The following is a 15,328-nucleotide window of genomic DNA, read 5'->3' as shown; positions in this document are numbered from 1 at the left end:
TATAATTCCTAAAAGAGAGTTTTGCATTTTGAACTTGAGCCATCTAGCTTAGAATACTGATCCATGTGTGCCAAAAAACTCTTATTCCAACACTGGAATAAACCATTTGACCAAAACTTATAAATTGTACACATTTGATCATGTAAACAGAAAAATATAACAGCGCATACAAAATCTTCATGGACTCTGACAAATATTTTAGTGTATTTAAGCAAGAGAATACTACTTTTCCACATTATCCAATTTAAAAGTCGAAGTTTCATCACTCTGTATAGTTTTCTGAACTAAAGAAACAGTAAAATTACTAAATGTAACTTTGAAATCTAAGTTAGTAATTTCTCAAAATTGGAATTATAATTGGGGAAAAATTGAGATTTTTTTAACCATAAAATGATTTTGAATCTATTCAAATATTTATTTCAGATTGTGTCTGCTGTACAGTATTGTCATCAGAAGTGCATTGTTCACCGTGATCTTAAGGTAAGCCATTGATTTTATAACAAAAATTTCTTAATTATTAACAGATATTTGTACTATTAGAGCTATCTTTCTGATTGCCTAATTCTGCCAGGCAGTATGCAGGGTACTTAGTTTTCATTTAATTCTCATAGCAACTTTTTATAAAAGGCAGTATTTCTTTTCTTTTAAAAAAAAATTGAAGTATAGTTGATTTACAATATTGTGTTAGTTTCAGGTGTACAGTGAAGTGATTCAGTTATATATGTATATTTTTTTAGATTATTTTCCATTATAGGTTATTACAAGATACTGGATATAGTTTTCTGTGCTATAGAGTAAATCCTGTTGCTTATCTGTTTTCTGTGTAGTAGTTTGTATTTGTTAATTTCATAATCCTAATTTATCCCTCCCCACCTCCCTTTCCCCTTCGGTGGCCATAAGTTTGTTTTCAATGTCTGTGAGTCTGTTTCTGTTTTGTATATAGATTCATTGTATTATTCTTTAGATTCCACACATAAGTGATACCGCATAATATTTTTCTTCCTCTGTCTGACTTACTTCACTTAGTATGATATTATGTAGGTTCATCCATGCTGCTGCAAATGGCAGTATTTCATTCTTTTTATGACTGAATATTATTCCACACAGACACACACCCCAGATCTTAAGCCAGTCATCTGTTGGTGGGCACTTGGGTTGTTTCCATGTCTTGGCTATTATAAATAGTGCTGCTGTGAACAGTGGGGTGCATGTATCTTTTTGAATTAGAGTTTTTATATTTTCCAGATATATGCCTAGGAGTTGGATTGCTGGATCATATAATAGCTCTATCTTTAATTTTTCAAGAACCTCCATACTCTTTTCCATAGTGGCTACACCAATTTACATTCCCACTAACAGTGTAGGAGGGTTCCCTTTTATCCACACCCTCTCTAGCATTTATTATTTGTAGACTTTTTGGTGATGGTCATTCTGACCAGTGTGAGGTGATACGTCATTGTGGTTTTAATTATCATTTCTCTAATAATTAGATATGTTGAGCATCCTTTCATGTGCCTGTTGGCCATCTGTTTGTCTTCTTTGGAGGAATGTCTGTTTAGGTCTTCTGCCTATTTTTTTATTGGGCTATTTTTGTTTTGTTTTGTTTTGGTTTGTTTTCTATTGAATTGTATGAGCTGTTTGTATATTTTGGATGTTAACCCCTTGTCGGTCACATCGGTTGCAAATATTTTCTCCCATTTCTTTGATTGTCCTTTTATTTTGTTGATGGTTTCCTTTGCTGTGCAAAAGCTTATAAGTTTAATTCAATCCCATTTGTTTATTTTTTCTTTTATTTCTTTCGCCTTGGGGAATAAACTTAACCAAGGATCTGAAAGACCTATACACTGAAAACTATAAAACATCGATAAAGGAAATTGAAGATGATTCAAAGAAATGGAAAGATATCCCATGCTCTTGGATTGAAAGAATTAATATTGTTAAAGATGATCGTACTACTTAAAGCAATCTATAGATTTAATGTGATCTCTATCAAAAACCAATGACATTTTTCACAGAACTAGAACAAATAATTCTAAAATTTGTATGAAATCACAAAAGACCTAGAATTGCCAGAGCAATCCTGAGAGAAAACACAAAGCTGAAGGCATAACCCTCCCAAACTTCAGACAATACTACAAAGCTACAGTAATCAAACAGCATTGTATTGGCACAAAAACAGATATATATAAATCAGTGGAACAGATGAGAGCCCAGAAATAAACCCACAAATCTGTGCTCAATCAATCAGTGACAAAGGAGGCAAGAATAGGCAATGGAGATAAGACAGTCTCTTCAGCAAGTGGTGTTGAGAAAGCTGAACAGCCGCATGTAAATCAACAAAATTAGACCACTGCCTTACACCATACACAAAAATAAACTCAAAATGGTTTAAAGACCTAAATATAAGGCATGACACCATAAAAGTCCTAGAAGAGAACAGAGAAAAAGCATTCTCTGACATAAATTATAGCTATATTTTCTTAAAAGGCAATGTTTTCACTGAGCAAATGAAGGAAATATGCACATGAAGTTATCTAGCATTAAAAGCTAGAAGATTTGTTTCCATTATTATTGTTTTAATACGGAAATGTAGGACTTTGTCCTTAATTAAAAATGCCTGAGGCCCCATTCAGTCAGAAATAAGGTCAGGGCACAGATTCAGGTTTGTCTGATGTAAGAGCCAGTGCTCATTCTCATGTTAAGGTTCAAAGAAAATAAGGGAAGTTTTAAATGTTTTTGTGAAAATCAAATGCATGCAAGTAGTATAACCTAGCATACTTTGGAATAAGAAGTGTGTAATAGTCAAGAAATGGCTGTGACAATGAACATGGGAGCACAAATACCTCTCAGAGGAAATGATTTCATTTCCTCCGGGTATACCCAGAAGAGGGGCTGTTGGATCATGTGGTAGTTCTATTTTCAGTTTTTGAGGAACCTCGTACTCTTTTTCAGAATGGCTGTACCAATTTGCAGTCGTCCCAACAGTGCACAATGGTTCCAATTTCCCTATGTTCTTGGCGACACTTCTTATCTTTTATTTTTTTTGATCCTGACAGGTGTGAGATAATATCTCAGTGTGGTTTTGATTTGCATTTCCCTAATGACTAGTGACGTTGAGGAACTTTTTAGATACGCGTTGATCTCTGTATATCTTCTTTGGAAAAATGTCTGTTCAGATGTTTTGCCTATTTTTTAATCTATTTGGGTATTTTTTGTTTTATTATTGAGTTATATGTGTTCCTTGCATGTTTTGGATATTAACCCCTTATCAGATATGGTTGGCAAATATTGTCTCCCATTCTATGGGTTGTCTTGTCATTTTGTTGATGGCTTTCTTTGCTGTGCAGAAGTTTCTTTATTTGATGTAGTCTCACTTGTTTATGTTTGCTTTTGTTGCCTGAGCTTTTGATGTCTAATCCAAAAAATTAATATACTGTTTTGAATGCTGGAAATTTGCTAAGAGAGTAGATTTCAAGTGTTCTTATCACACATGCCAAAAAAAAAAAAAGGTAACTGAGGAACTATGACAATTATTTTGACTTAAGTAATTATTTCATTATGTGTATACATATATGTATCAAATTATCATGTTATATACCATGAATATATACATTTGTTATTTAAAAATAACAATTTTTTTTAAAAAAAAATGTTTGGGGCCAGGTTGATTTTTTTTTTTTTAAATGAAGGTAGGAAGGTCCTTGTGTAAAAAAGGTTTTTTTTCCTTTTTCTCTATTTTTCCAAATTTAACTTGCATGTTCTTACCTAGGAGTCTTTTTTTTTTTTTAACTTGTTTTCCCTTGCCCCTGTCAGTTACTAGCTCTGGTTTCTGTTAAATATGAATATACTGTCCTAAACAATTGTTTTAGAACAATTGTTCAGTAATCCCATGTTTTGGCTCCATTTTTCTGAGCTATGGATTTTCTGCTGCTCCAAATATCTCCATTTCTCAGTTTCCTCCCTCAGCTATTTTAAGGGAAATCACTGCCACAAAGAAAAAGAAGAGGACTATTTACCTGCCTGTATGCTTGACTCCCAGTTTTTCATCTCATTTCTTATATGAAAAAAATCTGCAAAAAATCATGTTCAGTACCCTGTGTTTTCCCTCCAGTCCAGTGGAGGGAAGGAGACCTCAAAATCCTCTCCGGTCTCCTCTTCTCAGGCAGCCTGGGTACTTTGCCACCCATCCAGACATCTTCAGAGACTGGGAAAAGTCTGCTTGCTCCCAGATAGCCTCAGAAATTTACAGTGACCGGGTCCTTACATCAGAACATCAAAATAACCTGTTTTTTCCCACACAGTCCATAATATTACGATCTAATACGAATCTCCCAAATGTATGTGGTGTTATATTTATGTCATAAGTGATACCATATTTTTTGCATATTTATGGGTGTTAGATGTATCCATTTTCTAAAACAAGATGAAAACAAATATTCCAACCCAGTATACCTTAAAAAAAAAAAAAGAAAGAAAGAAGAAGAGGGGGGCGGCGGGGATATGTATGATGGACAGAGTACCTGGCTCTGCTGACTGTTGGACCTTCCAGTGATTTAAAGAACTCTGATTTTCATCTTAGTCAAATTTTACGCCTTTTTGTAACCTGATAAAACGCACCTATGAAGTAAGCTGTAACTCTGTTAGTCTATCAGTTGCAATATAGAGTTTGAAACAAAACACGTTCAAAAGCAAAGCCTTTACTGAATTCCTTGCATTTTAAAAGGTACATTTAAAGTTTTTCATTGAATCATTCTGATTTAGGAAGATTTTAGAAAACCAGCATTTCAAAACATGGAGGGGGAATCACTTCTTTCTACCATAATAAACCTCCAGAAGAGAATCTAGTTTTAGAAAACTGAAAGGTGGCTTAAACCAGATAAGATCTAATGGAAGCTGTATGGTGGTGTTTTGTTTTACTGAAAGAACAGAACTTTGTTGAGGAAGCATTCTTCAAGAGAGCTTGAAGGATGAATTCAGTGGTCACAGAACTTGACTGGCAGTTGGTTTAGATGTACGCTCAAGTCTTGCATCAACCAATGATACTCTGTTAAACCAGAGCACATTTGGGTAAATTTGTTGCTTTAAGCCCAAGATGGATTAGTGTTATGTTGACTTACATTCTTTAAAATAGGTCAATTCCAGGATGTTTCTTACCATGGAGGAAAAAAAAAGTTTAAAATAACCTATGGAAGAAAACTGTTTTTAAATAACCTTTCTTTAACAGTTATATACATGCACACATATGAGAGCTTTCCTATATGGTGTTAAAATTCAGTCTTATATAGATGTAATTCTGAACATCTGTGCACTGAAGTACTCTCCTGGGCTTCTGAATTTGGTGTTAGACTTAAAAATGAGAGACAAGAAATACGTGTTTGAGATCTGAAGCAATTACAATGAACGTTTTATTTTATGTAGGCTCTTTACATTGTCCTTTTTATTATTTTCCTCTTAGGCTGAAAACCTTCTCCTTGATGGTGATATGAATATTAAAATTGCTGACTTTGGTTTTAGTAATGAATTTACAGTCGGGAACAAGTTGGACACGTTTTGCGGAAGCCCCCCCTATGCCGCTCCCGAGCTTTTCCAAGGCAAGAAGTACGACGGGCCCGAAGTGGACGTGTGGAGCCTCGGCGTCATCCTCTACACGCTAGTCAGTGGCTCGTTGCCTTTCGATGGCCAGAACTTAAAGGTATCAGCCAAATTTCGGATGAATGTCCTCTCCCCAAGCCCGATGATTTCCAAAGCCGGTTGTAAGCGCTTCCTTTTTCTTTGTAAGGAACTGCGGGAGCGGGTCTTACGAGGGAAGTACCGTATTCCCTTCTATATGTCCACCGACTGTGAAAACCTTCTGAAGAAGTTATTAGTGCTGAATCCAATAAAGAGAGGCAGCTTGGAAGTAAGTAATTCTTTCTACTCCAGATCTAAAGTTTAACAATTAAAACATTCGAGGAACTGAAGAGCATTTTCAGTAATTTTTTTCCCAGGGTTGTTTTTTGGTTTTTTTGGGTTTTTTTTTTAGGAAAATTGCCAAATCATCTAATTTGCCTTTTGTTTAGAGCGAGAGAAAGTGTCGTGATGCTTTCACTACTCAAAATTGTACAGTAGATTTCTCTAAAGACTTATTTCTTCTTTGTCCTGCAGTTAAATTTAAAAACATCATCAAAATAGGGTTAAATTTGACTTAGCTGAAGGAGGAAAACTTGGCTTGTGTCAGAAATTGCTTGGTCCAATACAGAAACCTTGTATTTAGTAAGTACAAATATTTCAAGGATAAGAGAAGATAGTGAAAATTCTAATCCAGTGAGTACTTCCTGTCTGTATCTGAAATTAGTATCTGATAGTAAAAAAACTTAATAGAACCCTTTCAACATGAGTTACAGAAAACTTGTAGATGTTTAAGTTGAACACATTGGAAACAGGTATTTCATTTCTGAACACACTGTTGTGTTGCCTACATACATTCCATGTGTGAGATTATTTACAGTGACAGACACTATTATAAAAGTGTTAAGTATGTTACAGCCTGTAACATCAGAGGTTCACATAACCAAAATGTCTAACTTTTTTTCCTTCTGACACTGCAATCAGGACAACTTATTTCTTAAGTATTTTGCCCATCTGTTCTCAAGAATATTTTAGCCTGTGCTAAGATAATTTCAGAGATTCAGCATGTATTGTTCGCTAATACTTTTTTGTCTTCATTTATTTGCCTTAATAGAGAGGGTAGAAAATTCAGAGAATTAACCTCATTTAAACTGTACTTTTTTAGTGTAGCAATGGGGCCTTCTGGCACGGACTCCATGCTGGTTAGGAGGCAGCCTTATAGTGAGCCATCCCTGTGTACAGAGCTCTCAGGTTAGTCTGGGCTTTGTAATTTTATTTCCAAAGTACTTTTCACTAAAAGATACCATATGTGTTGATGGAAGTTAAGGGATGGTGACTTCCACTGGGAAATATTTTCAGTGCTTTATATCGGTGAATAAGTTATCAGGTTTTTTTACTTTATTATTTGTTTAAATGTGATTAGTTCCTTCCTATGATTTTTGTGGTATTTTTCTTCCTTTGAGGGTAAGAGGATATGTTAATAATGTTTTAACAGAGAAACTTGTGCAGTAAAAAAGCCCGCTTTCATATTATTACTTTTGTAAATTCACTTTCAACCATTTTAGTAGAACATTATGTGAAATATTTAAAAAGTCAAAATTGTTGACTGTCATATCAGTTCTAAAATTTTATTGGAACATGAGGCTCTCTTAATCCTGCTTTATGACCCACTTTTATCATTGGAGCCCAGTTTACCTGATTGTCACTTAATAAAATGTTCAGAGTTGGGGCATTGGCCCAGCTAACGAGCAGAACAAAAAGACCATTCAAAAGATATTTTGGAGGAATGGATGCTACAAGTCTCTATGGACAATTGATAAGATGTACTTGGTATCTTAATGATGATTAATTTATAGTAGCCAAATATTTAAGTCTTTTATCCTTAGCATTAAGATATGAAAGATCAAAGTATTAGAATTCTCTGAGTTGAATTTAAAAGCCAAATTATTATTAAAACATTTGCTCATCAGAAGCTAAACCTGATGTATTCGAATATAGTCTGGAATCTATTGTTCCAGCTTGTCAAAACTAAGTTTTCCAGCCACAGAACCATGAGTCCCCATTGGAAATACAATCATAATATTGCAGATACTACCATACAAAAGCTGGTTTGCTTCAGAGTCCCAGAAATGACTTTCCAGAGAAACCTGACGCTCCTGAAAAAAGAAAAAGATTTCTTAAACCGTATCTTAAGAAACTCCCCTTGAAATAGCGATGATGAAATTTACTAGTCTTCACTTTTATTTATTCATACCAACTTTATTATCAACTTTACAACAAAAAAACCATAGACTATAAAAACAACTATTTTCAAAACACCAATTTTCAGAGTATAAACAAATTTTTATATAGTAAAAATGCTTTCGTGTCATATCGCATTCTCTTTTTTTTTTAACTTAAATGTTTTTAGTACATACTTTTTGCTTTATCGTGAGTGACCTTCCCTGTCAGTAGCAATATTGTTCTCCTTGAATTATGAATAAAAGTTTATTAAATTCTTCTCTGCTTGTTGCACATATGAGTAGTTTTTGCTAAAAATGATGAGATATACTTTTGCACTTTGGGATATGTGCTGAGATAAATTCTCCAGACCATAATTATGGGGTCAAACAGTATAAATAGTCTGCTAGGTCCTATGTGTCATTGCCAAAAGATAGTATGTGACCTAAGGCATTTGAAGGTACCTATTCTCCGCAGCTTGTTTCGAGTATTATTGGATAGAATAATTTCTAGTATTTGATGCCCTTATGGTAGTAATACAGTCTGTCATAATTGCTTTGATTTGTATTTCTTTCATCAGAGATAATGCTCAATATTTTTAATGAATAGGTTGTGTGCTTCTTCATGTCTAAGCTCTCTGTGTTCCTTAACTGCTTGTCTAAAGGAGTCTGGTTAATCAGCCTCATAGACTTGTATTAGCTTTGTACATTTTGATACGAAATAGTTCCCTGTTAATTCCCATATTTTAAAAAAATGGAACTTAATGTATTTTTTCCACGTTAGTTGAGTATCTAATTCACTAATATTGAAATTTGATATAAGGAATCTTGATTTAAGTAATCTGCTGCTTATTGTCTCATTAAACTTATTTAACTGACACATCTTCCTGTTGCTTCTCACATATGACTGTGTACTTCATTAAAGTATTTCATAAGGTCTTATAAGTTATGTACCTCATCCTCCATGAAGATAAAATTAATGAAATTAATTTCACATTCTACTTACCTGACCTGTAGTTGTTTCTAGATCTAAACAGTTGTACAGTTTTTTCAGGTTGTGTTTATGGATGCTGTCAACTCTTCCTAATTGCACTCATAATGGAAAGGACGCTATCACATATAATGTTGAAAGGATTTGTGTTTTATGTTGTATGCTGGGTTTTTTTTTCCTATTTATTGGCATTTTGGTGTGTCTGGATTTTTTTTTTAGAAAGAAACTAAACATTTTTTCTGCTATCCCCTCTTTGTATATGCTTTCATTTTCCAGTCCTTAACCAAGATAGACTATTACCTTTCAAAATCTGAGCCTCAAGCGAAGCTCCTTATTGTCCTTTCTCTGTCGTCTTTGATCTTTTTTTTTTTTTTTTTTTTTTTTTTTTTCAGAAAAAATTGGTTTTGTCCACATACATGTTTGTCCATGATGTGGACAGATAATAATGGTTATGAAATGAGCACCAAATAAACACAGTTGAACTGAGAAATATCAGAAATTTTGGATTATTGTTATTTTGCTTTTAATTGTTTATCTTCCAACTACCAAATCTCTTCCTGCTCTTGTATTTCTTACTTAATTCATGGCTGCTTTGTTCCACCAGGCCCCTCAGTTAAAATCCTCAGAACCCTCTCGGATTTCATCCTTCTCTCATTCCCAAAATGAATTTTGTCATCACGTACTATAGATTGTACCTCTGTAGGTTTTCCTTCTTCTGTTTCCTCATGTTCAGCTCAGTTCTCTGTTGTCTCTCTCCTGGGCATTTTAACAGCTTCCTAAACTGTCTTGTTGCTGATCTCTTCTCTGCATTTAATCTTACCCAAGGCTTCTGTCCAGCCTTATTTTAAACCACTGCCCTGTTTAAAAGCAGCAAACAAGCATTTGTGCCGAGAAAGACAGTATAAGGCCCAGTCTTTATCCTCAAGGACTTTAAATATAGTGAAGGAGACGGACCTACACACCATGAGCTGTAATATAAAGTAGGATGTGATATAACTGCCACTGTAGGATGTAAACAGAGTTCACGGGAACACAGAGGAAGAGCAGATGAGTAACGCAGATAGGAGGTTGTACTCTTTCAGTCTACAAATGATGCTTTGAGCATTTAAGTGCCGGGTACATTTAAGTGCTAGATATGCAATACTGAGCAGATCAGACACGGGTCATTCTTTATTTGGATTGATGGTCTAATAGCAGAGACAATTAACTGGTAAGCACAGAATAATTACAAAATGACAAGTTGCATTAAATTGTAGGCAGAGGTCAGAGTACCATGAAAGAGTAACAGAAGCAGCCCAGATTTTGTGTGGAAGTTGTAAAACAGATAAAAGGGAACTTAGGTAGAGAAAATAGAGAAAACCATTCTAGGGAAGTGTCCGTATCTTTTGCTCTGCTGAGAAAATAGAAACCCACTGGTTTCTATTCATGAGTTCTTCCCCCCCACTACTACCATACTCGTAATGTTACTGTCTGAACCCCAGCCAGCTCCGTACGTCCCTGTCGCAGTGGAGAGGTGTCTTTTTTCTTGTCCAAGACTTCGCCATTCCTTCCTGTGCTGGATTTAGCATAAATGTGCTTTCTCAGTACCTTCCTCCTTCAGTAAAGCTTTCTCTTCTGTACCATCCACAGCTCCTTTCTACTGACTCCTTTCCCTCAGCCTTTATCCTCGTCTAAAGAGCTTTTTTTTTTTTTTCCAAGATCCTGTTTTCAGTTCTTTTGGATATATACCCAGAAGTGGAATTGCCAGATCATATAGTAGTCTTCTTTTTACTTTATTGAGGAACCTTCATACTGTTTACCGCAGCAGCAACACCATTTTATAGTCATACCAGCAGTGCACAAGAGGTCCAGTTTCTTCACATTCTCACCAACACTTGTCACTTTCATTTTTTTCGACAGTGGCCCCTCCTGACAGATAGGAGGTGGTATCTCACGGTGGTTTTGATTTCCCTTATGATTAGTGAGTCTGAGCATCTTATCATATACTTATTGGCTATTTGTATATATTCCTTGGAGAAATATCTATTCAAGTCCTTTGTCAATTTTTTAATCAGACAGTTTTTGTTGTTGTTGAGTCATAGGAGCTCTTTATATGTTCTGGATATAAACCCTTGTCTGATACATGGTTTGCAGATATTTTCCTCATTCCATAGGCTGCCCCCTCTAGGTGGCCTTTTAACAGCCCAGGACTGACTGTTGTTTCACAGCCTCAGCTTAAACTTTACTCTGGTAATGCACACCATCCCCTGTTTTCACCCTGATTCTTACTGATTCCTAATTGTGGGCTTAACTCTTGACCATTTTCTTTTCCCATGTGCTCTGAGCTGTCTTCACTGATAACCCTGATTTCCGTTTCTATGATCTCTTCTTCTTTCCTAATGTGTTAGTTAAGTGATGATATTAAGACACAGGTAAATATTTGGTAGAAGACCAGAAAAAGATCTCTTCAATAATCTTAAATGTAAAAGTATGAAGCAGAGGTTAAAATCAGTAGGTTTTTGTGTTAAAATTTTCAAATGTGAAAATACTTCTTCTAGAGGAGCATTGGCAGCAGGTAGCATGTTTTGAATCGATTCATTTGGTGAGTGTGTGGGATGACAGTTGTAGTTGTCCTAAGATACAGAATATGGCCCAAGGTCTTACTTACATCTCCTGTTGGCCTGCTAATCAAAGTAGGAACAGTGGCTTTATTGGAAAGTGTCACATGATTCCTTGTTGACTGAACCAATGAATTTCACACTGAGTAAAATAGAGCTGATATAAGTGGTTGAATGTCCTGATTGGCCAAACATAATGTAGAGTTTATTTCCTAGCAAATAATGAAAGATCGGTGGATGAATGTTGGTCATGAAGAAGAAGAACTAAAGCCATATGCTGAGCCTGAACCAGATTTCAATGACACAAAGAGAATAGGTGAGTATTTAAATGAGAGGCGCTGTCCCTAGGCTAAAAGTCAGAGTCCTTCAGTCCAAATAGGGAGCAATTTTTATTTGAAAAATACTTGCATTATCTTTTCTTTCCCAGATATACACTACAATTACAAAATTCAAGTTCCTTATTTTGTTCTCATATATTATCTTCTAATTCAGTTGTTGTCAACAGTGATATAAAAATTAAAATAATGTAGACAAACCTCATTCTTTTCTTTCAGCAATCCCTAACAGGAGGAATGACTGAATTTAAGTATCAGCACTGATCAGACTATAAATACCAGCAAAACACAGCATGTGTCTTAACCAGAAATGTAGAGGCATGTGTGCTGAGTGAGAAGAGAGACACTCCACCTCCCGCTTTGTTCCCCACCCTCTCAGCGGGGTCCCTCCTCCCCTGCCCAGTCAGCGCTCTCCTTCCAACCTGTGCTCTTTGCTTGCTTCTCTTTTCGTCCCCAAAGCCGTCAGAAACTCACAGCTGAGTCATCTCAGCTGTGCTTCTCTCTGGCTTGAGGGCAGAGTGGCGAAGGAGGAGCGTTCTAGGGTGTTAGGAATCTGATCAGAAGAACTCTGGAATGCAGGCCTTCCAAAGAAGGATCAACCTGCCTTCAGATCAGAAAGTGGAACTTGTTAAGAGAGAAGAGAAACCACTCCATGAGTAGCTGAGGGTGTGTTGAAAGAGAGAGGTGTGTTGTGCATTTCGTGTGTGTCACGGACAGACAGAGCCTGTGTCTACCTGGACAGAGGAGCTCAGCTCAAGAATGTGCAAGGCAGTGGGGTAGGCCCATGAATGTATTAACTCATGATACAGGTAATTTCTGCATGAAAAACTGTGGATGGGTATACAGTGTCTGTGAATATACAGTGTATATTAATAATCCAGAAGTTTTTGTAATTAAAATTACACTTTAAAATTTCAGAATTTAGTTTTTATACTGAATGTTGACAGACTTGCCTATTTTTGTTGCTTTGTTTACTAAAATCCATTTTCAGAAAATTTGCATTTTTTTGTTTTTTATTTCTAGACATCATGATCACCATGGGTTTTGCACGAGATGAGATAAATGACGCCTTAATAAATCAGAAATACGATGAAGTCATGGCTACTTACATTCTTCTAGGTAGAAAACCACCTGAAGTAAGTTTTCACCTTTTCAGATTATTGTGAATTAATTATTGAGCTAAGTGACAGCTAATTATAGGTATAATATCAGTAAATACATTCTATATGATATCAAAAATAATATAAAGACCCAAACATTCTTATTTATTAGAATTCAAAATTCGAGATACTAAGAATTAAAAAAAATTTTTATTATTATTATTTTTTAATGGAGGTACTAGGGATTGAACCCAGGACCTCATGTGTGCTAAGCTCATGTTCTACCACTGAACTACATCGTCCCCTTCCACAAGATGCTGAGTTATGAACCGATCTTATTTCCAAATAGCAAAAGAGGTTCTGTTATGAAAGAACAGGCCTCGTGCCTTGCTTAGCTCTAAGAGGCGTCATTCACAGTCAGGTCTTTGATAATGGCATCCCCCAGACTTGAGCATCCAAATGCAACAGCCCTGCCAAAGGTAGTATGGTTATTCTAGTTGTGCAGAAAAGATAGTAACTGTGAAACAAAAGGAAGTGACAGCATTTAAAACAAAATATGGGAACCCAGGAAAAGGTTGTTTGCTGATATTCTGCCTTATAGAGTGTCAAGTGTTTTGATACTTTTAGTTGGGGATTCTCAAAGCCGTGTGCAGTCTGTAATAGGAGAGAGTCAGGAAGTCAGTGGTGATTGAACAATGAAAAGCAAATGATCCTTTAGGACAGCAGATATAAAGGTAGAAATTGAGAGTTAAGAACATCCCAGAGCATTGACAGTTGGTTGAAAATTAGACATCTGTGGGAGGCATTTTATAGAATCGGCTGAAATTATTTATAATTAGATAGTAACTGTTAGTGAAGCAGTACACTCAGCTGGCATTTACTGAACCTACTCTGTACCAGAAACTATGCTAAGTACTGTGAGTAGAAAGATTAGAAGGTCTGTAGTCTCAAGGAGCCCTCACTCTGGAGGGGAGAGAAGCCATCCACAGTGTGGTCTATGCTCTGATTAGGGGGATGTACAGGACACTCTGGGACATAGAAGAGGACAGGCGCCCACAGCAGGCCAAGACATGTAACAGGTAGAATTAACAGTATTTGATAACCTGTTGGAAATGAGGCATAAGAGACTCAAATTTCTAGCATAGGTGGCTGGTTTTGTAAGATGTATTTGCCAAGGTAGGAAAAGAGTGAATATCAGGGGGAAGATAGGAGGTTTGTTCAGTTTGGGGTGGTTGAATTTGAGATTCCTGTTGGATGGAGCCATTGAGTAGACATTTGAATATAAGATCTGGAGCTGAAGGGGAACAGCTGAATAGTATTAATAGATTTGAGAGTCGTCATCAGAGGGGTGCACAGTAATGTGCCAGGAACATAGGGACTTTCAGTGTATTAATTCATCTAGTCCTCTCAGCATCCCTGCCAGGTAGGTACTGTTATTATAGTGGGGAGAGGATCTTCAGTAGAGACACTAAGAGCTGGGAAAGTGGTGTCAAAAGAAGCCAAGCCAAGAGAATTTTAAGAAGTGAGAAATAGTACAAATGGTTATTTCTAAAGTCTTCCAACTGTTTCTACTTTGATTTCAAATTTCATTCCTAAGATCTTTAGTTTTTCTGTTAATTTAAATATAAAGGAAGCACTAATTTAGCAGGCACACAACTTAGCCCATGCATAAATTAAAATGAAGTTTGGATTGTATTATAAACTAACGAGACTACTGTTAAGTAGGAAGAGCCTGAACTTCAGAGCCAGGCTCGCTGGGTGTAAATCCCCACCCCAGCACAGCCACTCCTCAGCTCTGTGACTTAACTTAATTATGATGCAGTTATATGTACTTAAGTTATGCAATTTACTTATTCTCTCTTTGCCTCAGTGTCCTGTTCTATAAAATGAGGGTGATAATAGTAGCTACCTCTCAAGGTCATTGAGAGGACTTAAATGAATTAATACCTCTCCAGTCTTCAGAACAGTTGCAGGCACATTACTCGGTGCCCTGTGTTAGCTCTTATCTGTTAAAATGCTCATCATCAGTATGACTCCGCTCTTTGTCATTAGCGGCTTTACACACAGATTCGATTCCCCGTTGGAATGCCAGTGATTCAGTCCGAAGATTGCTGGCCGCAAACAACTGTTGTGTGACAGAGAGAGGGACAGGGTACCAGTCCCCAGTTTACCACGCTTAGTTCTAAGTTGATGCAAGTTGTTGAGCAGGGCCAAGAAATCAAATTTTGTTCTGTAAATGTGGTGGAGAAAGCAAATCAAAACAAAAAATGTGTGTGTCTGTGTGTGTATAAAGTTAAAATTTTAGACTTTCTCCACAATTTGAATCCCAGCTGGGCCTGAGTTTGAATCCCAGCTGGGCCTGAGTTTGAATCCCAGAGATGTCTCTTGAATCTCTTAGCTGCAGTTTTTTCCATCTATAAGGTGTAGGTTGGTAGATCACAGGTTTGTTGTAATGGTTAAAGAGAGTAACATATATATA

General features: G+C 36.2%; 1 protein-coding gene across 4 annotated transcripts in view; it reads left to right on the top strand.

Annotated features, from left to right (window-relative positions):
- MARK1 (microtubule affinity regulating kinase 1) overlaps window positions 1-15,328 on the top strand; it is a 97,507-nt gene that overhangs the window by 66,844 nt on the left and 15,335 nt on the right. For 2 of the 4 annotated variants that reach the window (XM_032466662.1, XM_032466661.1), the window contains exons 7-11: window positions 424-480; window positions 5,456-5,692; window positions 5,780-5,899; window positions 11,631-11,730; window positions 12,773-12,885. In XM_032466662.1, the coding sequence (XP_032322553.1) occupies window positions 424-480; window positions 5,456-5,692; window positions 5,780-5,899; window positions 11,631-11,730; window positions 12,773-12,885 (627 nt within the window). Of the gene's footprint in view, window positions 1-423; window positions 481-5,455; window positions 5,693-5,779; window positions 5,900-6,772; window positions 6,976-11,630; window positions 11,731-12,772; window positions 12,886-15,328 lie in introns of those variants that run through there. The other 2 variants (XM_032466663.1, XM_032466664.1) reach the window with 2 other exon arrangements.

This window comes from Camelus ferus, chromosome 23 (assembly GCF_009834535.1).
Source record: "Camelus ferus isolate YT-003-E chromosome 23, BCGSAC_Cfer_1.0, whole genome shotgun sequence".
Taxonomy (NCBI): domain Eukaryota; kingdom Metazoa; phylum Chordata; class Mammalia; order Artiodactyla; family Camelidae; genus Camelus; species Camelus ferus.
Note: the sequence above shows the minus strand (reverse complement) of the source record. Positions and strands in the feature narration are given on the sequence as shown.